The sequence below is a fragment of the Tenrec ecaudatus genome, chromosome 3, assembly GCF_050624435.1.
Source record: "Tenrec ecaudatus isolate mTenEca1 chromosome 3, mTenEca1.hap1, whole genome shotgun sequence".
Classification (NCBI taxonomy): domain Eukaryota; kingdom Metazoa; phylum Chordata; class Mammalia; order Afrosoricida; family Tenrecidae; genus Tenrec; species Tenrec ecaudatus.
The window spans coordinates 122,721,519-122,749,052 of NC_134532.1; the positions used below are offsets into that span (position 1 = coordinate 122,721,519).

At 41.8% G+C, this 27,534-nt stretch overlaps 1 protein-coding gene across 1 annotated transcript; it reads left to right on the forward strand.

Annotated features, from left to right (window-relative positions):
• LOC142443540 (alcohol dehydrogenase 6-like) lies at positions 1–27,325 on the forward strand. Its single transcript, XM_075544871.1, has 9 exons — positions 1–18; positions 5,700–5,801; positions 9,527–9,659; positions 19,874–19,961; positions 20,073–20,289; positions 21,296–21,556; positions 23,235–23,370; positions 26,490–26,628; positions 27,301–27,325. Exons 1-9 carry the CDS (start codon positions 1–3, stop codon positions 27,323–27,325), a joined length of 1,119 nt encoding a protein of 372 aa, XP_075400986.1.
• The last annotated feature ends 209 nt before the right edge of the window (positions 27,326–27,534 follow it).

A 27,534-nucleotide genomic window follows, 5' to 3' on the forward strand; every position in this document is an offset into this window, starting at 1 on the left:
ATGAGTACTACAGGCAAGGTAGGTGTGTTCTTCTCTACATCAAGCCATAGCATTATTTCTGTGTTTATCTATTTACCACTCTCTCATCACCCAGCTAAGAGCCATATGGACAGTGGGTGGAGCATTGGACTGCTAACCACAAACACAGCACTCCAAACCTACCAGTCACTCCTCAGGAGGAAGCTGAGGCTGTCTGTTCCTAGAAGGGTTCAGTCTTCTAAACTCTGTAGAGAAGCTCTAACCTGTCTAAGAAGCTCACTACAAATCAGAATTAACTCTAAGGCAGTGGGTTGCATCGCCCAGATATTCTCTGGGCCCTTAGAAGAAAACAGTCTTACTCTTAGTACTTCTCCCCCTTTCCCCTTTCTTTCATTTCTTCTACTTGCTTGCTTTCACCAGTTGTTTCCATTCTTCAAATAAGCATTTGCCAAAGCTTGTGTCCTACTCTCTAGAGTTGAAGATGAAAAATAAATTTCCTCCTTCAAGGACCTCACAGATCCTTAAACAGAAGCATGTTTAAAAATCATGAAAATCAAGGCAAACAGACTTCTAAATCACAATAATTGGTCTCTTTTCCCCTAAAATAAGAGAAAGAATGTGAGTCAAGAACAGAAGGTAGACATGAAACATGTGCTAATTGTTTTTTCAAACAATTTTGCCATGAGATCAGAAGAACTGGATGGTGTTCTCTACCATTGCTGAATGTTTTTTTAAATTATTTTTTATTTTATTTTTTATTTTAACAATTTATTGGGGCTCATACAATTCTTTTCACAGTTCATACATATACATACATCAATTGTATAAAGCACATCTGTACAGTCTTTGCCCTAATCATTTTTTTCTCTTTTCTTCTTTTACATTTTATTAGGGACTCATACAACTCTTACCACAATCCATACATATACATACATCAATTGTATAAAGCACATCCATACATTCCCTGCCCCAATCATTCTCAAGGCATTTGCTCTCCACTTAAGCCCCTTGCATCAGGTCCTCTTTTTTCCCCCCCTCCCTCCCCATTCCCCCCTCCCTCATATGCCCTTGGTAATTTATACATCGTTGTTTTGTCATATCTTGCCCTATCCGGAGTCTCCCTTCCCCCCTTCTCTGCTGTCCCTCTCCCAGGGAAGAGGTCACATGTGGATCCTTGTAATCAGTTCCCCCTTTCCAACCCACTCACCCTCCACTCTCCCAGCATCGTCCCTCACACCCTTGGTCCTGAAGGTATCATCCACCCTGGATTCCCTGTACCTCCAACCCTCATATGCACCAGTGTACAGCCTCTGTCCTATCCAGCCCTGCAAGGTAGAATTCGGATCATGGTAGTTGGGGGGAGGAAGCATCCAGGATCCGGGGGAAAGCTGTGTTCTTCATCGATACTACCTCACACCCAAATTAACCCATCTCCTCTCCTAAACCCCTCTATGAGGGGATCTCCATTGGTCGACACTTGGGCCCTGGGTCTCCACTCTGCACTTCCCCTTTCATTTAATATGATATATATATACATATATACATACATATATACATATACACATATATACACATACATACACACACTTATATCTTTTTTTTTTTTTTTGCGTGATGCCTTATACCTGGTCCCTTGGGCACCTCGTGATCGCACTGGCCGGTGTGCTTCTTCCATGTGGGCTTATTTGCTTCTGAGCTAGATGGCCGCTTGTTCACCTTCAAGCCTTTAAGACCCCAGACACTATCTCTTTTGATAGCCGGGCACCATCAGCTTTCTTCACCACATTTGCTTATGCACCCATTTGTCTTCAGCGATCCTATCATGGAGGTGTGCAGTCAATGATATGATTTTTTGTTCTTTGATGCCTGGTAACTGATCCCTTTGGGACCACTCGATCACACAGGCTGGTATGTTCTTCCATGTGGACTTTGTTGCTTCTGAGCTAGATGGCCGCTTGTTTATCTTCAAGCCTTTAAGACCCCAGTCACTATCTCTTTTGATAGCCGGGCACCATTGCTGAATGTTTTGACTAAATATTCCATAGAAATAATATTTACCAAAATGTGGAAAAAACAGAACAGAATTTAAAATTCTCAGGGACTCCAGACTTTCTGTAGCAATGAGGATTGGGTAACACTATTGACACTATTGTAACTATTGATATGAGATTACCTTTGAACTTTAAACCAAATATAACCCCTGAAATATTTTTAATCAAACAATGGTTTAATTTAATTAGTAAAAAATATCTGCTTTTAACATTGTCCTTTTATCAGAACTATATATGAGACAACTCAGAAACATATATGGTACAACTCAGAAAAGGAGAATGAAAATGGTTACATAACTTGCAAAATGAATGTAATTGATGTCACCAAAAGGTACACATATAAATTGTTAAAGTTGGTGTATATTTTGCTGTGTATATTCTCAACAAGAGCAAAATAACTAAAATCATATCATATTAATTTTTTAAGTATGCAAGGTTAGAAATAAAGAATGAAAGTATAAAGTAAGAGGTTCACCCAATTTGCCTTGTCAGAAGTGACAGTTCCGTGGAAATTTACAGGAGAGATAAAATTTACCAGGTAGAGTAAGAAAAGATGAAGCAATGAGAAGAAACTTATCAAAATCAAACTCACTGCCATCAAGTCAATGCCTACTCATAGCAATCCAGTAGAACAGCCTAGAACCGTGCCTGTGAGTGTCAGAGATTCTCACTCTTTATAAGAGTAGAACGTTCTCTAGTTCTCCCTGGGAGTAGCTGGTGGTTTCAAACTGCTGACCTTTTGGTTAGCAGCCAAATTTGTAACAACTACTCGACCAGGCCTCCTACTTGATCCTATAAAGTTTCTGGAAGTTAGAATTGAAACATAGAGGTAAGAAAAAGATATTATTTAGGTATCTCCAATATATTATTCAATAGACCCAACAGGAATAAATGAAACTGTTCAGTAGGAATCCACTCTTTCCATTAAAAATAAAATGACCTATGAAAATATGCTTCGTGCCCTTATCTCCACCTGTGTTAGATATCCAATTGGTAAATAGCCCATTCTTATCAAAACCCAGTGCTCTGCAGAGACAAGCATGTTCTTTGATTTGAAGAATCTTCATTCTAGTTGGAACCTTGAGTATCTGCATCCATAAGCAAAGCCCAGTCTAGAACAGGCCATCTATCAGGACTATACCATTGTGCACCAGTTCACATGGTCAACATCTTTCTGTTTTCTTGAGGTTGGGTTCTGGTCAACTCGGCCATAGCGATCTACTATGTCATGCAGGCACCAGTGGCAAGCTTTGGAGTTCACCCACACCTCCCTTCATTTCAGATCATCTGGCCCCTTTACATATTCTCATCAGCAATAGCCCTCTGGAGCTCTGTCATGCTCATGGGCTCAGTATCCCCACAATTCTTTAAACCAGCCAGCCTTCCTCCTCACTCTCATTTCCAGCCTGTATGAACTAGGTCAACAGGTTCCAAGAGAACATGTCCTACTTCAGTCAGTCTCTTCATTGTTGCATTCTCCCACTTCCAAACAACAAATGGAAACAGGTGGTCATCTGGCAAGCATACCAGACTGCTCACTGGATCTCATTAATGTTCAGTCCTAGAAAGTAGTTTTCTCTGAGGAGCATAGAATTTCCCAGCCTAGAGCATCCAAAGAAAACTGATCACTTCAAATTTCAAAAAGCCTTATTTTTCTCCCTGAACTCTTTAAAGGCGAATCTCCTGTCTCTGTCTTGAGTTGCTGGTAGTCCTACAGTCCTCGCTGGGCCCCAGCAGCTCCATGCAGGGACCTCATCCTCTGGGCTTGGTGTGCCAATGTGGAGTCTAGGTCAACTGCCCCTTTCTCTTTTTCCATCCTGGTTTGCTTCCGTCTGGGCACGGTAAGTCAGTTCCTTCTCTCCACCAGGAGGTCTAGTGTCGTTCTCTGCAGCACACACTCCCAGGGTGGGGGTCAGATTGGTTCTGGTTGGGGCCGGCCCTGTAGTCCAGTCACACTTTGCTCTAACAAACTGATATTCAGTGATGTTCACCCCCTCCCCCACCTCCCCTTACCCCACACACACATGATCGCTTAAGACAAAATGGGTGCATAAACAGATGTGGTGAAGACAGAGGTTGATGCCTGGCTATTAAAAGATACAGTGTCTGGGTCTTAAAGGATTGTATCCAAACTAGCAGCCATCTAAGTGAGATGTCAACCAAATCCACATGGAAGAAGCGCACCAACATCAGTCACTGTAGGATTGTAAATCATATAATCCAAAATCAAAGGAGGGAATAGTTTCGGAGCCTAAATTGTGAGAATCCAGTTTGCAGAAGGCTGTGGATGACAGGGGGAGCCCAAGATTCATTTGTGGAACTAGATAGGAACTAAGGCTCTGTTGATCTCCCTCTATCCATAATTGAGGGATGGGAGGAAAGTCGCCACTAAACAGTGCATTGGAGAGATTAATATAAAAGATTAAAAGGATAAACCTGACTTGTATAGTTAAAACCTTGTCAGTTGATCCCCCATTTTAATACACTCTGGGCCTGATCTGGTTTTAAATACTTTCTGTACTTTTGTTTGCTTGTTCATACTAGATTTTATCTCAGTGTTATGTCAATAGGAGTCACTTTCTTGAAATTGTTCTTTATGTTTTTCTGCTATATGAAACTCAGTATTGATAAACCTGTAAGGACAGCAAGTAGAACAAGGGTTTCCTGGGGCAGGGGAGGCGGGGGTGTTACAGTGGTGGTGAGACAGTAAAAGGGAAACAATGTCAACTGATTGTGGTAGCAATTGTACAATACTGCTTTATGGGATTGAGCTATGGAATGATATATGTATTAACACCCAATTTTACACACACACATACACACCATATATACTCAACTATAAGCCAACCCGAATATCAGTCAAAGCACCTAATTTTACCTCAAAACCTACATTAAAAATGTGCTGAAAACTTGGCTTATACTCGAGGACATAGGTTTATAAATTTTAAAAAAGAAGAAAGAAAGAGAAATGTCCTTTTGGTGATGAATGCAATGCCATCCCTTTTAATCTGTGGTTCCCTATATAATAAACCATATGATTTTCTGATTCAAAAAAATGGCGAATGCCCATTCATTTCAGCTCACTAATGCCTAGGGTATAATTTTCACATGTTCAATCTCAGTTTTTACAAATTCCAGTTTTCCTAGATTCATACATTGTACGTTCCAAGTTCTGATTATGAATTGATGTTTACAGCTGTTTCTTCTCATTTTGAGTCACACTCCATATGCAAATGAAGGTCTCACTGGCTTTCCTCCACATCATTAATCAACTCTCCTTTCAGAAGGCAGCTCTTCATTGGTCGTATTTTGAGTGCTTTCCAATCTGAGGGGCTAATCTTCTAGGACTACGTCTGACAACGTTCTGCTTCTGTTCGTTAGATTTTCAGTAACTGACAATGCTATGGTCCTCTCCATAGGGTTTCCAGCGGCTAAGTCCTCTGATTCAGACAGCCTATTTCTTCTTCCTACTCTGTACTTAGTCTGGAAGGTTTGCTGAAGCCTGTTTCCTTTTGGGGACCCTGCTGGTATCTGAAATACCAGTGATGAAGCATCATGCAACACACAAGCCACCACTGTGCAACAGGTGGTGGATCTTTAGTAGAGAAATCATTAAACTCCCGAGACTAAGCACTTTCCCCTGAGGAGATATATATATGTTTGTTGCAGGTTATCAGGTGCAAAGCGGCCATCCTGTGGGAACCTGGTGCGCCATTTTCCATCGAGGAGGTAGAAGTGGCTCCACCAAGGGCACAGGAAGTGCGAATCAAGGTAAAGCACAGACCACACCGTCACACACACAAAATCAGAGCTTCTCACTGCAAGTCATACATTCTTTTCATAATGACCAGCGTAGGGCAGGGCGGGGCTGCCATGCTCTTCCAGTTCCTTTTCAGTCACCATTGCCTTCGGTGTTTAAACCTAGGCAGCGCAAACCTAGGCAGGTCTAAAAAAACTCCAGCTCCTGACAAGCCAGCGTGGGGCCCATCAGAACGGTGCTTTATCAGTCATGGCTTCTAGATCGCGGCTTTTCGCAGGTGGTTTTCAGCAGTGGCTCTCTAGATCTTTCTTCTCACGTATCTCCGGGTGGACTCAAATCTCCAACTTTCGGACTGAATTCCCCCAAAATAAAACTTAGATTTAACCTACAGCTATATTACTATTGACCAGTTAAAAGAAGTTTCTTGCGCAAAGTCATGCTTTAAGCTGTACTTCACATTTCTATATGACATTTATGTTATCTTGACATATGTTGCACACACAAAAAATGGTTTAAAGAAACACCGTTACTGGGCATATGCCTAAAAGAAATAAGAAACAGATCACAAGCTCGCATTCGCTCCCCCATATCCATGCCGCACAGTTCACAGTTGCAAGCAGCTGGAAACAGCCCGAATTCCCATCAGCAGAAGCGTGGATGAAAAAGGTCCTGGTACATACACACAATGGAATACGACACATCCCTAAAAAACAGTGACGAATCCATGCAACCCCTCAAGATGAGGAGGGATATGGGAGACGTGAAGCTGTGTGAAGTTAGTCGAGCGCAAAAGGACAAATACGGTATGCAGGAGGAACAACCAGCAGACAGGGCCACCTCAGGCTTATAGGGCATCCAGTCTGGTAGCGAGCCTGCCCAGTGCCAATGAAGCACACATCGCTCTAGGTGAGTGTTGTGAAGGTCACTTGGCCAACGGACGCATGGAGTCAGCAGGGATCAAATGGTGTGGGGAGGGGGACTATCTGTTGAGTGGCTGCCATTCGGATCTGCGGTGAGGTCCCTGGAGAAGGAGGCGCCCTGTCAGAGGGATCAGGCTTACTAATGGGCGGGGCTGCGCAGAAGGGAGAGGGAATCATGGTCAGGTTTGAGGAAGCATAGGTGCACGTCTGTTGGGGAGAGGGGAGAGAGGGCTGAGCTCTAGGTCCAGGAGGAGTGATTGAGGATGCTTTGGGGGTCCCTAGGTGGGGAATCTCTTCGGTGGCGTGCAGCAGGTGGGCAACATTGAACTCGGGTGTCTGGCAGCATCCCAAGAACCCAGGCTGGGTGCTGTGGAACAACGGGACACTGAATCCTGGATCCTTGGGGCTGCATCAGTGAGATCCCAGGTGGGAACTCCACTGGGTGAGCTGGACTCTACCTCTGAGATACCTGTAACCTGAGAACTTAATTCAGCAAATACACTGGTGTCTGAGGAAGTAGAAGACAGCTGTACCAAGAGTGGAGGACTGTTGGTTGGTGGACAAAATTTTGCAACTTCAACAACCAATATAATGTACTAAGATGTGTATTGTTCGGGCAATCCTGTGAAGGACATTCTGTTCTATTCTGTTTATGCTTGTTCATAATAGGGCGCACCTCACAGGTGGTTTCCTGATTTTGGTAAGTGAAACCAGGATTGATGAGTCTTCAGGGGCAGCAATTAGAAAAAGGGTTTCTGGGATATGTGTATGGGGGTGGTGTGTAAGGCACAAGGGAGATGATGTCAAGGAGTCAAGGAAAGAAAAGTATGTTTGGAGACTGATTTTCGAAGCAGTTGTACAATTCTACTTGATGTGATTGAACTATGAAATTATATGACATATGTATTAACTCCCAAGTAATAGCACATTAAAAAAATAAAAAGCATAGATCCAGAAATGGGTTTGGGCCTCACACTAAATCCTACCTCCAACGTAATAACAATTAGTTCTTACATCATGATCCTGCTTTATGTTCGCCCTCGGGAAGGGAACACAGAAGATATGAGTGCTATAGCAAAATGTGGAGAAGAATTTAGATGGTGACCAGCTTTCAGATAAAATAGTGTCTGGGCTCTTAAAGGCTTCTCTCAAAAGAAGCAACCATCTAAGTGAGGTGTCAACTAAGTCCACATGGAAGCAGCACACCATCATCAGTGTCCCATGGATTGGGTTCCATATAATCCAAAATCGAAGGAGGGATCAGTATCAGAGTCTAAATTATGAGAATTCAGTGTGCAGAGGCTATGGATGACAAGATACATTTGGGAAATTTCATAGGAAATAAGCCTTTGGAAAACTCCTACTATCTAAAATTGAGGGGTGGGAGGAAAGTGGTCACTAAATAGAGATCTTGGGAGACAGGAACATAGAAGAGCAAAGGGAGAAATCTGAAATTGAACAGCTAAAATTTTGTCGGTAGATCAGATTCTCTCCTCCTCCTCACCCCCACCCCCATGATGGAGGTTGAACCTGATCTGGTTTCCAAATTTTTCTGTACTTTTAGATTGTATTGTTTTGTTTGGGTTTTATATGTTCATACTGGGGTGGGTGTTCATACTGGGGTGGGTGTTATGTCATTGGGGGACACCCTCTTGAAGTTGTGATACATGTTTTTCTGTTTTCCATATAAGAGATGGAATCTATAGGGACAGTAAGTAGAATAAAGGGTTTGTGAGGGAGTGGGGTACAGCCGGGAGGGAAGGAGCAGGGTAAAAGGGAGACGATGTCAAGGAGTCCATGTAGAAAAAGAACATTTGGAAACTGATCGAGGTAGCGATTGTACAATTCTGCTTCACATGATTGAACTATGGAATAATACGATGTAAATATGAAATCCCAATCAATAATAATTTCTTAATTTTGTTTGATTACATATCCTGAAGAGATGTAAGATTAGAACTGAAGTGAGCAAGTTGCTCCTGTTGTGTGCTGTCGACTCAATTCTGTAAATTCCAACTCAAGGTGGCCTTGTGTCCAAGTAGAACAGCCACATGGTGATCATTTTACAGAAGCAGATCACCAGGGCATTCTCTGCAGTGTTCTGATTACCAGCTGAGTGCTCAATCCCCTACCTGCACTCTTGGCCAGGACCACGGGTGTCTATTACTTTACAGAGAAGAAATAGAAGGCTTTCTGAAGGTTAGTGGGCTGCCCAATGCACACAGCTAGTTAGAAAAAAGTTAGATTAGAATAGTTCCCCATCCTTAGTTGGATATTTGGAATCACCTGGGAGATTTGAAAATTGCTAAATGAACATCAGCTTGAGAGATTCTGAGATTCTGATTTAATTGACCTTGGTGGAGTGGGAGCAGCCCCGTCATGGGAAGTTTTTAAATCTCTCCTAGGTGATGGTAAAGTCAGCCACTAGGCTGAAATACAGTTCATCTGACTTGTAGAGGGTTTTTAGCTGTTATTATTTTAATTATAATTATGAAGATTTTAAGTACTGGTTACTGACTCATTACAAAAAGGTAGTCAATTTCTAAGATAAGTTGTTTGTCAAGTCCATTCCCTCTTTTAAGAAACTCTTTTCTGGCCTCCATCCTCTGCAACCACCAGCCTCTCCAGGGAAGAACGACGAGGCTGTCTGCTTCCACAAAAGATTCACGGTGTAGAAAGAGTTGGAATCACTTTGACGGTAGTGGGTTTGGGTTTGGGTATCAGAGAAGCATAGCAAATTAGCATATCACATTTTTAACCAACTGTTCGGAACCACCTGTATCTGAGACAGAGAAAATGCTTTGCCTTCCTTACAGATTGTGGCCACAGGGCTCTGTGGCACGGAAATGAAAATGTTGGAAAACCTTCGCATTTATCCCATTATCCTGGGGCATGAAGGGGCTGGAATAGTTGAGAGTGTGGGAGAAGGAGTGAGCTCCGTGAAAACAGGTATGGATTGGGACCTGGGGTGTGGAAATAGCAGCAACTTGGAATCCACAATAAATTATAAAAGCAATTCTTAATGTGTTGAAATTGAGTCGAATACTAGTTCAAATATTGCCATTTCTTAGAAAAAGAGAGATAATTATGTTACCCCAAAATATTCTCTTTTTTTCTAATTATTTTACTGGGGGCTCTTACCACAATCCATACATCCATCCATCGTGTCAAGCACATTTGTACATATGTTGCCATCATCATTTTCAAAACATTTTCTTTCTACTTGAGTCCTTGGTATTAACTCATTCTCTCCCTTCTCCACCCTCCCTCCCTCATGAACACTTGATTATGTACAATTTTTTTTCAGGTCTTACACTGACCACTGTCTCCCTTCACCCACTTTTCTGTTGTTCATCCTCCACCCCAAATATTCTTGTACTTACATTTTTTATTTTTTTAATCATTTTAAAACTCATAAAACTCTTATCACAATCCATATATACATCCATTGTGTCATGCACATTTGTACATTTGTTGCCATCATCATTCTCAAAACATTTGCTTTCTACTTAAACCCTTGGTATCAGCTCCTCACTTTTCCCCTCCCTCCCCCTCTCCCCTCCCCTCATGAACCCTTGATAATTTATAAATTATTATTATTTTGTCATGTCTAACATCTCCCTTCACCCACTTTTCTGCTGTCTGTCCCCCAGGGAGGGGTTATATGTAGATCCTTGTCATTGATTTCCCCTTTCTACCCCACTTTCCCTCCACCCTCCCCGTATCACCACTCTCACCATTGGTCCTGAAAGGATCATCTGTCCTGAATTCCCTGTGTTTCTGGTTCCTATCTGTACCCGTGTGCATCCTCTGGTCTAGCTGGATTTGTAAAGTAGAATTGGGATCATGATAGTGGAGGGGAGGAAGCATTTAAGAACTAGAGAAAAGTTGTATGTTTCATCATTGCTACCTGCACCCTGATTGGCTTGTCTCCTCCCCATGACCATTCTGTAAGGGGATGTCCCGTTACCTACAGATGGACTTTGGTTCCCCACTCTGCACTGCCCCTCATTCTCAATGATATGATTTTTTTTCCTTTGATACCTGATCCCTTTGACACCTGGTGAGCACATGCCTGTATTTAGACATCTATAAATGTCCTTTGCCTCCTAGTTTTTTTGCTTTCTTTCCTCTTGTCCCACTGTCATGCTCAGCCTTCATTTGGGTTTCAGTAATTCCTCTCGGTTACATTGCCTTTGATCAAGCCCTGCCAGGACTTTTATACCCTCCTCACCGCTGATTTTGGATCACTGGTTGTTCCCTTGTCCCTGGGTTTGTTAACACCACTTCCCTTCCCCTACCTCCCCCTCTCCCATGTCCCCCCCCCAAAAAAACTGATGTTCCTGTTGTTTTCTCTTCTGGATTGTTTATTCAGCGTACCTTATCTAGATAGACCTGCAAAGATAGTAATATGCACAAAACAAGACAAAGCAAAACAAATCAATAAAGGATAACTACAACAATAAAAAACAATGCCAAAAAAAGAGAAAAGCCTGTAAGTTCAAGGTCTGTTTTTTGGCCTTTAGGAGTGTTTTCCAGTAGAGTCGAATGAGTGCCACGCCCTGACCCCAAATTCTATTTTTGGTACTCCCTCGGGATTTCCTTGCTCTGCTCCCTTTTCTGTTCGTCTTCCTCAGCGTGGTGGGGTCAGATCAGGCACAATTCCCACACTGTGTCTCCAGTGTTGTCCCCTGTAGGGCTATGGGTCAGTGAGGGATGTCATATCTCATAGTGGGGATGGTCCTATAGTTCTTTCTGTGCATTGCCTATTCTGGTGGGGGATATTGTCCTCAAGGCTTGGTGGGCCAGGATGTGCTCCACTCTCTCTTCCTCCCCCTTGATTTGCTCCCGTGTGCTCTGATCAAACATGTCCCTCTCCCTGAGCTGTAGCTTCAGTGGTATCCTCTGAAATAGATTCTTCTGGGGGGAGGGGTGTCTGTCCATGTAGTTGGGATTGGGGCCGCCCCCTCAGACCTCTCTACTGATTCTCTGCTTCATGCCAGTATGTTGCATTCACATCTTGGAGCGCCAGGTTGAAGTCTGGTCCCTCTTATAACAATATAAACAATACCCTCCCCTTGAATGGGTAAGTGCCCTATTCCCCTGCTAGCCGTGTCTTTTTTTTTCTTTTCTATTTTCCCCCCTCCTTTTTAGTTGACTACCATATGTATCCCTGGATTTGGTCTGGCCCCTCCCATACTACCTGGGCCTCACCCCAGGAATGTTTGTATACAGTGACTTTTTTCCTGCGCCCCTTTTACATTTTTTTAAGCTTACCTCAGCAGACTCATGTTGTACTTGTCCTTTCGTGCTTGGCTTACTTTGCTTAGCCTGATTTCCTTTGGTTCTTCCCATGCGGCAATGTGCTTCATACATTCATTACTGCTTTTTAGTGATGCATAGTACTCCTTTATATGTATGTTCCACAGCTTTTTAACCCATTCGTCTGTTGATGGAAATTTGCATTGTTTCCAACTCCTTGCAATTGTGAACTGTGCCACGATGAACATTGGAGCACAGATATCTGGCCATGGTTTGTTTCTTGCCTCTTCTGGGTATATGTTCAATAGGGGGATTTCTGGGTCGTATGGTAGCTCAATTTCCATCTATTTTAGATATGGCAAAATCGATTTCCATAGTGGCTGTACATACCTATATGTCTACCAGCGGTGGGTGAGAGTTCCTATCTCACCACAGCCCCTCCAACACTTGTAGCTTTCTGATTTTTTGAATTGGGCTACTTTTGAGGGTATTAGGTAATATCTCACAGTTGTTTAATTTGCAGTTCTCTTATGGCTAATGATCAGGAACATTTTCTCATGTGTTTATTGGCCATTCAGATTTATGCTTCTGTGAAACTTCTATTCAGGTCCTTTGCCCACCCCCTCAGTGGACATTTTTTTAAATTCTTTTTAGAAGCTAGCAGAGTATTGTAGATTGGTGTCAGTTCTTCCCTGAATGCTTGGTAGAATTCTCCTGTGAAGTCATTGGTTCAGAGGACTTTTTTGTTGGTAATCCCTTGATAACTCTGCCTATTTCTTCTATTCTATGGGTCTGTTGAGATTCTTGATGTCAATCAGGGATAGTCTAGGGAGGGATTGTTTTTACTAGAATCTGTCCATGTCTTCCAAGTTGTTGAACTCACTGGAGTACAGTCCTTCATAGTACTATGTAATTATCCTTTTGATGTCATTCATGTCTGTTGTAATGTCCCCTCTTTCATCCCCTGCTTTTTATGAATTGCTGCTTTCTTGGTATGCCTTTATCCAGCCTTTGATTCTAAGTCTATTTTTGTCTGTAGCCTTGAGATGTGTCTCCTGTAGGCAGCAGATAGAAAGGTTGTATTTTCTAAGCCAGTCTGCTAGCCTCAGTCTTTTAATGCCTGGGTTCAGTCCACTGATATTCAGGGTTATTAGTTCCATCTGTGGATTCTGTGATGCTGTGGATTCTGTGATGCCACCTTATACCTTTTGTGTTAGATGTTTTCCTACCTCCCTTTCTTATCAGTGTGTTGTATGTGTGTGTGTGTGTGGTTCATTCTTGACGTCTTTCCATCCTTAAGCCAATGCTATCTTGGGGGTTGTTTTCTCTTTGTTGCACTCTGGGTGGGGTTGTTATATGTGACAGTCTCTTATTTATGCTGGGTGAGTGCTGTTCTTCTGCCCATACTGGGTTGGCAAGAATCTTTTGAAGGGCTGGGTTTCTTCTGATGTATTCTTTGAGTTTTTCCTTATCTGGGAAGACTCTTATTTCTCCATCTATCTTGATAGATAATTTGGCTAGGTAAAGTATTCTTGGGTTTGCATTATTTCCCTTCAATTTTTAGAAATGTTTCTCCACACTCTCTTCACCTCTTCATAGTAACCACTGATAGTTCTAGGCATATTATTATTTGGGAACATTTATATGTGTTTGCTTGTTTTTCCCTAGCTACTCTCATGATTTTCTCCTTTTCTTCAAAGTTGGATAATTTAACTATTATGTGCCTTGCTGACTTCTTCTTGTGATTCACTCTAATTAGTGATCTTTCAGGCTCCTGAATGGTTGCCTGGTTTTCATTCATTAATCTGGGGAAGTTTTCCTCAAAGAATTCTCTCACTGTTGTTGCAGATAACTTCTTTGTTGTATCTTCCTCTGGCAATCCAATGATTCTGATGTTGTTCCTCTTCATAGCATCAGACATAGCTCTTAGGTTTTCTTCAGCTTCTCTGATGATCTTATTAAGTGTTTGTTTGTGTTTGTTAAAGTCTGCTTGGCTGTCCTCTAGGTCACTGGTGCAGTTCTCTGCTTCCTCCAGTCGACTGGCAAAGTCCATGAGTCTGCTACTGGCTTTTGTTATCTCTTCCCTAAGTTCTTGTATTTCCCTTTGGTGTATGCACTTTATCTCCTCTATCATTTCATCCTTTTTATGTATTGCTTCCCTCATATCCTGTAAGACTATAAACAGCATTCTGAAATTTTCTTTCTGTGGCAGATCTATCCCTGCTTCTGTTCACGTTGTTAGGTTCGGGGCATCTTCTGCCATTGCCTTTTGTTTCTCCTGTTTTGTTGTTGTTGTTGTTGTTGTTGTTGTTGTTGTTGAGGTCATTGGGACTGATTGCTGTTTTTGTTTTAGAGGAGCCAGGTGCCATTTTACAGGGAATCGAAGAGCACTGGTTTCTCTGGATACTCGTAGGGATGCTTCTTAGAACTGCCTTCAGCTAATTTCACTATGGAATTGGCCTACAACTCTATCCTCCTATGACTATACTTTCCCTAGTCAACTAGTATTCTATTATTTGGAAGGCACGTTGGATGGTCCTCTCAGGGATGCTGGTTGGTTTGTTGTGGACCCACAAGGATGGTGCTGTAATAGGTGATCTCACAAGAAGCCGTGATGGTGTGGCCCAAGGCAGCTTTGGGCACTTCAGAGGGTGTGTGGGGGCTCCCACTGCAATGGGAGTGCCACAGAAGCCTGGTGGGTTTCCCGCTTTAGTGTAGAGCACTGTGAATGGTCGGCAGAATTTCCCTGGTCAGGTAGATCACTGCAGAGGTTGGGAAGAGGTTCCCACAGCAGTATGGAATGTTATCGAGTGTTAGCTAAGCTGCTTTAGGTTGTGTGAGGCACTACGGCAGGTGGGAGGAATTTCCCTCAGTCACGTGGGACCACAGAGGACAGATAGGAGTTCCCCCAGCGAAGCAGGCAGGATATCTCTGGAAGAAGGTGGGTGGGATTTCCTCAGCCAGGTGTTCAGCACTGCAGAGGGTGGGTGGGTGGAATTTCCCCCAGAAGAAGTTGGGCAAGATATCTCTTGGTGGAGGGGCGTGGTTTCCCCAGCCTCAGGTTATGCTGCAGAGGGTGGAGCACTCCCAACTGGGTGGAGGGCAGGCATAAATACCCTAGGCTAAGGGGAGTGGGCTGGAAGCTGGCAGTGGTGTGTGAGAGAAAAGTAAAGAGAAAAAGAAATTAAAGAAAAAAAAAACAACCCGCTGAGACTCTGGAGGGATAGAGAGGAGAGGGGAACAAAAGTAACAATATAGCTAAGCCCCAATCCCTGACGGTGGGGCTGGAAGGATTTAATCCCTGCTCTGAGGTGGCAGCAAGCTGTGGCTGTATTATGATAAAGCCCCTGCGCTGGCTTCGAATGATCCCAGCTTCGGCTGAGACAGTGGCGGGGCTAAGGTCAAACCCTAGCCGGCCTCCACTGTGGTTAGCTAAAAGCCCCTAACCCCTCAAACCCTAGTGGATCTGTGCCTACTTATCTTTATGATGTTCCTCCTGCGACTCAGCGGTGTGGAATTTCCCTCTTAGTAACTCTCCTGTGCTGATTTCTGCAGAGTCCACACTCTATTTCTTGGATGGATTTGGTCATCCAAGGCTCACAGATAATACCCACCACTACAGGGTTTATTAGGAACGTTAACAGGTTATAAAATGGTAAGGCTATGTTATTTTGTCCACAGCATCTCTTCTCAGCCATGCTGGCAAGCCAGGCTCTTTCTAGTTCACAGCCTCTCAGCCACATGGCCCGTGGCCTCCACCCTCAAACAAGTATTGTAAAGAGCCTTTAGTATTGGGAACTGTCCAAAGGGCACCCCACTGTGCAGGCCAGCCTCCTATCTGAAGGCAAAGAACTTTATGCATTTGATGTGACAATTCAAGCAGGGATCTTGCATGCACTCTACTGGTGGCTCTTCCTTTTTAATGATCTTAGGATTCCTTATTCCTCTCTTTGTGATGGCTCAATTGGATCTGGCAAGTTTGCAAGACCAATCCATCCCAGATTTAGAGGCCTATATGCTTTACTTACCACTCCTACAAGGTGGGACTTACAACGACTAAGGATAGAAGAGCCAAACCAAGACATTTCATTTCACAATAGTAGTTACATTTGTCATGTAGCATAATATATTCATGAATGCACACACTGCCATCCCGTCAGTTCCTCCCAGGAACCCTATAGGGCAGAGGAGAATTGCCCTGTAGGTGTCTGAGATGACGTAGAAAGCCCCACCTTTCTCCCACAGAGAAGTTGGTGGTTTTGAACTGTTGATCTTCTGTTTAGCCATCCAACACGCATCACTATGCCACAAGGGATCCTTAAGAATGCCCTGTCTTAGCATGTTCACAGATTCTGGAGATTAGGTCAGAAATCTTTTGTGAATTCTGTCTACTATTGATCACCCTCTGCCCAGCCTGCCAAAGATTCTCAGCCCTCCCAAAGTCAAAATAGATTCACCTCGAAGTTCCCCACTACTTATTTGCCAGTTTGTCATACTATGGAAGCGTGTGCTGTTGCTGTGATGCTGGAAGTTATGGATCGCGTTGAGAAGAATGGAAATCCCAGAACACTTCAGGATGATCAGTACATGGATCAAAGGAATTTGTGTAAACAGAACACGGGCACACTGTATGGTTTAATATCAGGAGAGGCATGCAACAGGGTTGTATCCTCTCATCATACTTATTCAATCTACATGCAAACAAATAATCAGAGAATCCAAATTAAATGAAGAAGAATGTGGAGTCAGAATTGAAGGAAGACTTATGAACAACCTGTGATGTGCAGGTGACGCAACTTCGCTTGCTGAAAGTGAAGAGGACTTGAGAACTTTCTAATGAAGATCAGGGATTGCAGCCTGCAGACCGAATTACAACTCAGTGTAAATAAAACTAGAATACTCAAAATTGGACCATTCGGTACCATCATGATAAATGGAAAAAGATTGAAGTTGTCAATGACTTTGTCTTGCTTGTATCCACAACCACTGTTCATGGACGCAGCAGGCAAGACATCAAATGATGCACTACCTTGGGTAAATCTGCGGCACAAAACCTTTTTTAAAGTATTGAAAAGCAAGGATGTCACTTTGAAGACTAAGGTGTTGCTGATCTAAGCCATGATATTTTCAATAACCTCACAGGACATTGAATAAGAAAGATAAAGGGAGAATCCATGCATAAAGAACAGACAACTCTGTCCTAGAAGAAGTACGGCCACAATGCTCCTTAGAGGCACGGATGTTGGGACTAGGTCTCACATACTTTGGACATGTCAGAAGGGACCAGTCCCTGGAGAGTGGCATCATGCTTGGTAAAGCAGAGAGGCAGTGAAAAAGATGAAGGCCCTTTACAAGATGGACTGACACTGTGACTGCACCAATGGACTCAAACTTTAAAACAATTGTGAGGATGGTATAAGACTAATAAATTGTTTAGTCTGTTGTCCACAGGGTTACTTTGACTTGGAACCAACTCCAAGGCACCTAACAACACCACTCCCACCACGGTTGCCAAAGGCTCATCACCTACAGCATCAAGTCTAAGCTCCTCAATTCATAAAGCCCTAAATCTCATGATCAAATTATCAGGGTAAGAAACTCTGGATATAATTCATCCTTGGCAAAATTCTTCTCCATTTGTAGACTTTAAAAATTAAAGAAACAAGTTATCTTCTTAAAATGTACAACTTTTAGATAAGCATGGTTTGGATAAACTAGTTTATTTAAATAAGCTAGTTATGGACATTCCCATTCAAAAGAGGGGAACGTGAAAGGTAAAAATATAATCAGTGCCTGGCAAAACCCACTAAGTTTCAAGAACTAGAGAAAAATTCTTTGTGGCTCCTTGGCTCTACCCTCTGGGGTGACATTTTCTCTGAGCCCTTGGTGCAGCTAGCTCAATCAGACTTCCCTTTTCCCTGAACAGTGTGTGTCTTTGCAGCTGCCTGGCTTTATCAGCATGCTTTCTACCAGTAGAACATTGGCAGCCCAGCAGTACCCTCTCATTTCCTTTCCATTCAAACTGATGGTACTTCTGCTGATCTAAACATTGCAAATACATTGCAGGTTTTTCAAGAAGTTCAACCGTCTTTCTGAAGAACTTCTTGATTTTTCTATTATTCTCCTATTCTCAAGAACGTCAACGGTCTTTTCCTCAGCTTAGGTCTTTCCTCTCACATTGTACTAGGGAAAATAAAGGAAAGGAGAAGCTTCAACACTTGGAACACTCGAAGACTTTACTTAAAAATCTATCAACTAGATATCCAAGTTCCTTGTGTGCAAGTTCTGGTTTTTTACATAACTGCAGGATGCAATTTTATGAAGCTTTCTGACATTAGATACCAAATATTCCTCTTCTTGACTCATTCGTCACTTCCTTTTGAGTCTTCACCAACAGTGGCTTTAACATTCATACTTCAACTAAGAATTTAGATATTCTCTTAGGCAATTTACTATTATAATGCTCCTCATATACCTTTTTACCTCACTAGCAGAGTCTCTACCATCCATCATTTTATTAACAGTCTGCTCAAAGCAAATTAGGCTTTTCTCAAGTCTCTACTCATTGCCTGATTCCAAAGGCACACCACATTTTTATGAATTTTTTTAATAGCACTCCACTTCCAGGTACCCATATCTATGATAGTTTTTTATTGTTGCCGTAACAAATGTCCAAAACTGTTAAGGCTTACAACATTATCGATTCATTATTCCATTGTTTCTTTTGATAATAAGACAGTGTGGACTATGTTCTCTGTTTAGAATCTGACAAGGAAAAAATTACGGTATCAGTCATTTGGGCTCTTAATGTAGTTTTTGGAAACAGTCCAAATCCAAGTTCATTCGAGTGGTTTCCAGAATCTAATTCCTTGTTATTATAGAATTGAAGCCTTCATTTCCTTATTCGCTATCCGGTAAGGGCATCCTTAGCACCTGAAAGCCACCTGCCTTCCTTCTCATAGCCTCGCCAGCCTCAAAGTTGAGGCTCAACAGTCCTTCTCACAATTTGAATCTCTTTGACTTCTTCTTTTTCTTCCTTTATCTCTCTTTTTAAAGACTGATATGATCATCTTACATAACCAGGACAGTCTTCCAATGTTATTGTCGATGTATTTGTAATCTTAATTACATCTGCAAAGTCTCTTTTGCCGTGTAATAATATAACACACAGCTCTGTTGTTTTGAGAAATTCACACAGCACACAAAATATTTATTGCATTGTTGTTTTTGTACTTTAAAAAAAAGCAGAACCAAAAAAATGGAAATAACCTAAGTTTGTAGCAGCATACAGGGAACTGGTTAAATAAATTGTGAACTCTCTACAAAATTAAAAATGCTGTGACAGGGAGGTGGTGACATGCTCTGCTGCAAACCAAAATGATGTGCTTGGAACAGCAGCCGCTCCATGGGAGAAGGATGTGGCAGGCTGCTTCCACAAAAATTATAGCCTTGGAAACCGTAATAGTCTGGGTACTTTAGAGAAACAAATCCACAGAAACTCATGTATAAGAGAGAGTTTTATATCAAGGCTAAGTGCACATCAAGAAAACATCCCAACCCAGTGTTTCCCAAGCCCATAAGTCCAACATTAACCCATTAATCCATATGTCTGACACCAATCCACTAAGTCCTCCTCCATCTCACAAAACACACACTATGATGCTGACTCCAGGAGGAAAGCCGAATCAGTGAATGTGTAAGCATCTCAGCGCCGGCAGGGGTCTCCACATGGCTGCTCCAGCACCCAGGGCTGCATTGGGGTAGGTCCCTGTGGCTCTTCCTCAGGATGTCTTGCAGAAAGTGAGCCTTGCCAACTGAAGCAGGGAAGTGTGAGCGAGCACTTGCTGTACCACAATTCTAAAAATCTAAAGTCCTGATAGAACATTATTTTGCTCTCCTAGGTGACAAAGTAATCACGCTCTTTCTACCACAGTGTGGAAAATGCACCTCTTGCCTGAATCCTGGAGGTAATGTTTGCATAAAATTTAAGTAAGTCTCTGTGATTGTCTTCTTTTGGAAAAATTAATTCCATTTCATTGGAAAAGATGTAAGTGTTCTAACACTACATATTTTTTTCTGTTTATTTTTTGTGTGTAATAGAGAGTCACAGAATGGGCTGATGTCTGACGGCACCACGAGGTTTACCTGCAAGGGGAAATCAGTGTATCACTTGACTAACACGAGTACCTTCACTGAATATACCGTGACTAAAGAAATTGCGGTTGCCAAGATCGATGCAGGTGCACCTCTTGAGGAAGTCTGCCTAATTAGCTGTGGTTTTTCCACTGGCTACGGTGCAGCCATCAATACTGCCCAGGTGAGGAGCATGTACACTCATTATGAACAGAAACCTTGAGACGTGGAGTTGAAAGCCCTAGGTGACATGTGATCATACAACCTGGGAGAGGCCATTACAGACCTGTTTGTGAATATCTCTGGTTCTCTACCCTCTGCCAAGTCCTGCTGTGCACCCACCACTATTTCCCACAGTGGGTAGTAAGTGGCAATCTTGGGTGCCATTCACAGATGGGAGTATAGAGACTGTCTGGGAGTTGACTGTAACACAGGTACCATGTGGCTGTGTGTCCTTCCACAATCCCATCAATTATTTATTTCATTCAGTAACATTTATGGAATGTGTATTTATAGCACGTACTCTTTGGAGTACGGGAATCTAGTAGCTGGTAAAACCCATTGAATTTACATTGTAATGGCAAAATAGCAAGTGGTGATGAGTACCAATAAAAAGGAAAGTGGAGAAATCAAGGTCCAAAAGGGAATATCGATATACTGAATTTGTCAAGGAATCCCACAATGATAGATGGGGATACTAATAAACTATTGCATCCAAATCTTCCCAGCATCTGCTATAAGCGCTCGTTGAATTTTAGGTCTTGACTTTTTCCATTGTCCATTATTAGCTCCAGGGCTGTGTAGAGAAACCAGGTGGAAGGATTTCAGTTTACCCGAGGAATGCAAAAGTCACAGGTACCCAAAAGGAAAAAGTTAAGGGAGGCTTGCAAGAAGATGGAACAAGAAGTAAAACAAGATTCTGTCAAATATGTCATAACATTCAAATAATGTTGATTAAACTACTTAGTTCCTGGGACTCTGAAACTCCACTTATAGGTAGATTTTGCTTCTTTTGTAAAAGAGTGTCTCCCAGCTATAACCATACTGGGAAGCTAAAACTCCAGTCTCCAATATGTTTTATTTGAGAAGAGCCTTGGTCAATATCTCAAGTAAAGCATGCACTTGGCCCTCCTGAGAGAACAAGTGCGCCGGTTCCATTTGCTTTGCTTTTCTGCCTTCAATGTGCTCAGGTCACGCCTGGTTCCACCTGTGCTGTGTTTGGCCTTGGGGGAGTTGGCCTGTCTGTGATCATGGGCTGCAAGGCAGCAGGAGCAGCCAGGATCATCGGAGTGGACATCAACAAAGACAAGTTTGCAAAGGCCAAAGAGGTGGGGGCCACTGAGTGCATCAGCCCACGGGACTTTGAGAAGCCCATCCAAGAAGTTTTAATTGAGATGACCGATGCTGGTGCAGATTTTAGCTTTGAAGTCATTGGCAATCCAGAGACTGTGGTATGTAGTCCACTCCAGTGAAACTTACTGGTGATCCCCTGGGATTCTCATGAAAACCCTTAAATTCCCTACACAGTTCTCTAACTTTTCTTATGCCCCCAAGATAGCCCAGGTGGTACACATTGTCCACTCTAGCGAGTCTGTTCACTGTCCTCAACATTGCATCTAGAACTTCTGTGGCCTCTTCTCCTTCTTTCTTTCATCATACCGGTCCTTCCTATGAGATAAGCAGATAATCTCCAACAGGCAGGAGAATCAGACTTATGTAAAGAGTTCCCGCTAAATGATTTCATAACAAGACATAGCCAGCCTCTTACCTATCATTTCTGAGCCAGGAAATGTAAGCCATATAACGTAAGCACGGAATATGAAACCCTGTGAAACAATGAGCTTTACGCGTTCAACAAAGTCCTTACTGTGAGACCTGAGATAAATGTCCATGGCTCACAATCCACTAATGTTGATTCAATGGGCTCACTTCAAAAATGAAATGTTTTGAAATCATTGAAATGGTCATTGTCGTTGTTTTCTCTGTTTGCTGGGAGAACATGGTTTATATAAAAGAAAATAAATCAAGAACAAGTTATTTTAAAATCTGAGGCTTATTTTCTTGGGAAATGATGCATTTTGGGGCTGCAGGGCCTGATCTTCTGAACAGCTGTTTGAACATTCAAAACCTGCCTCTTCTGGTCTGGGTCCTTTCCTCAGCACACAGAACATTTTCATTCCTCTTATGTCTGATTCCCACTTCTGTAAAGAGGATGTCATGAAACCTTTCACACAGTTTTGTTCTGAGAAACAGCCTTTGTGAGAAATAGTGCTATGCCAATATCTAGCTCCTCAGAGTCTAAAAAGAGAGTCAGTAATAACTAACCACTGGTGTTAGTGATGGTTCTGATAAAAAGTATTATTACCATGGATGTTATAATTACTTTCATTTTTTGGTGTTTCCTCTTGTGGTGGTGTTATCAGGTGCCATCGAGTCAATTCCAATACTCACTGCAACCTTATGCACAACAGAACGAAACACTGCGCGGTGCTTCGCCAGTGTTCCAGCCATCGTGTCAGTCCAGCTCGTTGAGGGCCGTACGCTTTTTTGCTGCCCCTCTTCCTTACCAAGAATGATTTTCTTCTTCAGGGACTGGTCTTTCCTTTCATTTATTGAGTTCTGTATTTTTAGGCACCCTGATGGTACAATGTTTAAGCACTCCCTGGGCTGCTAACCAAAAGGCTGGCGATTTGAACCCACCAACCTGCCTTCAGAAGAAAGGCCCTAATAACGGGCTCCTATAAAGAATCCAACAAGTGAAAGAAAAAAAATTCCATAGTTACCCCACGTGGGTTTTCCAACACTGTAAATCTTGTTGGAAACAGACAGCCTAAGAAACCCTATGAGGTAGTTCTACTCTGTCACATAAGGTCACTATGAATCAGAATCAACTCAAAAATAAACAATCACAATGAATCGGGATACACAACAATAAAACATACCAGGCAACAATGTCTTAACCATGTTTCAAAGCATCTTTTATAAAGTACATGTTATTTCAAATGTGGATCAGGAGAATCAGAGCAGAAGGTCCCAGATCCTTCAGTAGTCGAGTTAAGAGTGAAACACAGAGCCTAGTCCTACGCACATCCCTAGTCACTGCACTATTCTGCATTTGCTTTGTGACAGGCGGCCGCCCTGACATCCTGCCACGAAAGCCATGGTGTCTGTGTGATTGTGGGATGTATGACTGTTGGTGTCCAACTCAACATCAGTGGCCGGTTGTTCTTCTCAGGGCGCTCACTGAAGGGAACTGTTTTTGGAGGTATGGATGAAACAGGGAAGGGTGGAAATACCCTGGGAGGTTCTAGGTGGGGAATAGACGGAGGTGTACCATAGATAGTGAGAAAGGACCCCAAATAAGAATTTTACGTTGAGGTTTTTATTTCAAAGCATAAATTCTCAAAGTAAGGGCATGGAGAGTGGATATAACCAGTTGGTTGTTCGCAAGCTTTTTCTCATGGGAAAGGAGAGAAAACATTTTAAATTTTTGGTAAAGAACTCAGTATCAAAAGCTTAATGTTTGGTTACCTGCCAATTGGGATTCTCTGGGGAGTATGCTTAATCAGTAGTAGTCCTTGTTCAACTAATATCAAATTTTATCCCAAACTACTGAGTTAGCATCATACCAACTCAAAGATACAAAACATAATGAATTCATGATTGACGGAAACACAACCAGTAGGAAAAAATAGATTTTTTTTAGAAAAAAGTATCTTTTCATAGAATCTTTTCATTTCTCTTTTGTGTATGCCTGTTTTGTGACATGTATTTTTAATAACCTTTGAATGAATCTTTTATTGAGAAAGTAGGAAATTAATGTACTTAGATAGACTTCTAGGCTCATAAACAAGTAATCTATTATTTTTTCCAGAGATTTGGGGCAATCTGAATTTGGGGCAAATGAGAAATGTAAGAACTACCTAAATTTCTTGGGCTAATGAGCTATGTCACCAAATTAGCTACATATATTGTTAGAGATGACTATGATTCAGAATCCACTAGGCGAACATCATCTCACAACAACGTTGTTACAAATACTAAAACTCTTACCAAATCTTACCAAATTTTTTAAACATTTTATTAGGGGCTCATATAACTCTTATCACAATCCATACATATACATACATCAATTGTATAAAGCACATCCGCTCATTCCCTGCCCCAATCATTCTCAAAGCATTTGCTCTCCACCATCTTACCAAATTTATGAAAAGTTGATAAAGAAAGAAAAATGTTTAAACTGTAGTTTTAGTTCTTTTATTTGGAATAATTGAACATTGATATTGCCCTCTCATATTTAGAGATGATAACTCTTGATACCAAATACACATAAGCAGTTAACTTTTATAAAATAAGATCACCAATATTTTGAATAGCCCTCATAATAAACCTAATCCATGTCTACTTGAGCTTCATATAGTGACCATAGACAGAAATTAGTTGCTTTGAATATATCCTGACTCATGATAACCTTTTTTATGCCAGAATAGAAACTGTATGTCATAAGATTCTCAATGGCTGATTTTTTTCAAAGTAAATTTCCAAGGCTTTCTTGTGAAGTGCCTCTGGGTAAACCCAAATGATGAACCTAAATTACTTCTTTTACATTTAGTATTCTGTGCTTCAGTGGTTTTTACTCGAGGATAGCATTTCATGTGTGTTTGACAGACCTGCGAGACCTCCTACAATATGCAAAATTACGTACTGGCCCCACCCGAAATTCCATTAGTGTCCCTGCTGAAGAACAGCCTGGGCTAGGATTGCTCACTCTGAGGGGCACTCCCTTCTCATGTTTTGTTAAAAAGAAACAGAAATCAAGTGAAAGTTGCCTTACATTGCTTTGAAAAAGTTTTATCAGATCATGAAGCAAATGATAAAAACAGAAAAGAGTGCCTTATGCCTTCATCAATATTAGAAACCCTGGTTCTTGCCTTGGGTCTCGTGTGCTGCTGTAACAGAAACGCCAGCAGCATGTGGCTTTAACAAGCAGAAATTTATTTTCTCAGAGTTTAGGAGGTTGGGAGACTAAATTCAGGATGCTGGCTTTAGAGGATCTCTCTCTCTCTCTCTCTCTCTCTCACACACACACACACACACACACACACACACACACATCTCTGAGGGAAGGTTCTTGTCGCTTTTCCTTGATTCCTGGGTGATCTTCATGGGGCCAGGCATTAATCCGTCTCTGTGTCTCTGCTTACTGGCTTGCTTTTGCTATCCCTAAAGATTGGCTGAAGACGAACCCTACACTAATCCTGCTCCTTAACATAACAAAACAATCCATTCCTTAAAGGGAATAAAACCACAATCATTGAAATTAAGATTCACAGCATCTATTTGGGGAGACTCAATTCAATTCAAAAGAGTTCCCTCTATTAGAAACCAACTAATAAAGAAAATAAATCCATTGGAATTATTGGGTGCCTTTGAGAACCAGTAGGAAGGTTCAGGAACACAGCCCAGGCTACAATTATGAAGATCTCCAAGACTCAACCACTGAGCAGTCCATCTAGAACACTGTTGCCTACTGGCACAATTACACCACACCACACTTTCTGAACGTGAATAGGCCACCCAATTCTATCTGGTAACTCACCGATCACGTCATTCAGCACAGAACTAATAGTAAAGAGTCCTAGTGGGGTAGTGATTACAAGTCAGACTGTGAGCCACGTGATTAGCAATTCAACACCACTGGTAGCTCCAAAGGAGAAAGACTGAGCTTTCTATTCCTGTGAACTGTTACAGTCTCGGAAACCCACAGGGGGTCACTATGAGTCAGCATTGACTCAATGGGAGTGAGTTTTGTTGGTATTGTTTTTAAGACAACATTTCTAGAAAAATCCTGACAAGAGAGAAAATGCAATGCTAAGCCCATCGCTTCCTGTTCAATGTTTACTTCCAGACAGTATATTATATTCTCATATTACTTTGTACATATTCTTTTCCCAAAACTCACTAGGTTCACGGTATGATCGTTCTCTTTCTTTCAGATTTTTGGCTCTTTCATGAAGTTGCACGTCAACACACACACCCCACCACCACCATCACCCACCACCCAACCTTTGAATCCCTTTCTTTCATGCTTCCTAAGACTTTGTTATACATTAGATATGAATTCACTGCTTCCCACAGAACACAGCCTAACACCTGCTGGTAATTCATTCACTTTAGTAGTACCAAAGTTCTCCTTCAGGAAAAACAACGCTTTCCACAGAGTACATAGTTCAAGCAGGTCTTCTGATGACTGAGTTAAGTTAATAAAACATCTTTAGACTGCCTCTGCTGAAGCCAACGCTTCCAGTGTTATTTTGGATGGATTTTCTTTTTACCTAAAGTCTCATAAATAACATCTGTCATTAATCTGTGTGTTTCCAGGCTGGAAGAGCAGAGATCATGTTCCTAAGCTGGTTTCTGATTATATGGCAAAGAAGTTTAATCTAGATCCACTAATTACCCATACTCTGAATTTTGATAAGATCAGTGAAGCAATTGCATTAATGAAAACTGGAAAATGGCAAGTTTCTCACATAATGTTTATATCTGCATGTTTGAGACCCAAGAAAAGGGAGTGTGGGTGTCGTGGGAGGCAAATGAAGTGTAGTCACGGTTGGAGGAAGCACATGCAGGAGGGGTCAGAAGTTCTTAAGGCACTTTCTCTTCTCACTGTGTGATGACTAGTTCTTAAAATATGCAATCCTGAAAACAGTTAGGTGATCATTTATCCTTACTGTCAACATTTTATTTCCAATTTGGCAATTTTTTTTAGAAATGGCACAGTGAGTAATAAAAATCAGCTCATAAAATCTTTGTTCATATTTAAGTACATAATTTACCAAGAGGCCATTGTGGTTTCTGTTGTGGTTGTTCTATTATTATAAGGGAGAAATTATTCCTAGATTTACAAACTCCAACTCCTATTTCTGGCTCACAAGACTAAAGCCTACCATAAACTAGGCACTGGCATCTCTCATGTAGGTGTAAGCCTATGTACCCACTCCTTACCCTGGGACTTCATGTCATTTTGAAAACATTGTCTCACAATTGGTTTTACAAACCTATTTTTTGCCTAGCCCAAAAGGAAAGAAATACAACCAGCTCACTGCATCTAAAATTTAAAATGTGAAATGCTAAAATACAGATGTTGCTTAGAAAATTGTTCAATTTTCTTTTCTTTCTTTTTTTTTAGTATCCGCTGTATCCTGACGCTTTAAGTGCAATATAATTCATGCAAGATCTACAGTAAATTTCACCAACTGAGTTACATTCTGACCAGTGTCATGGTTGAGCAGACTAATACGCAGCACTGTCTCTACACTGCTGCTTCTGATTGACTCAGCAGTGAACTCAGCCCTGATTCTTGTTGCCACCTCGTCAAAGTGGTTCTTACGTGTCCATGGTCACCTAAGATCATTATCTTTTT

Coding starts and splice junctions, on each gene's coding strand:
- LOC142443540 (XM_075544871.1), top strand. Junction 23,371..26,489: donor GAAGGGAACTGTTTTTGGAG/GTATGGATGAAA, acceptor GTGTGTTTCCAG/GCTGGAAGAGCAGAGATCAT. Junction 26,629..27,300: donor TTAATGAAAACTGGAAAATG/GCAAGTTTCTCA, acceptor CTTTTTTTTTAG/TATCCGCTGTATCCTGACGC.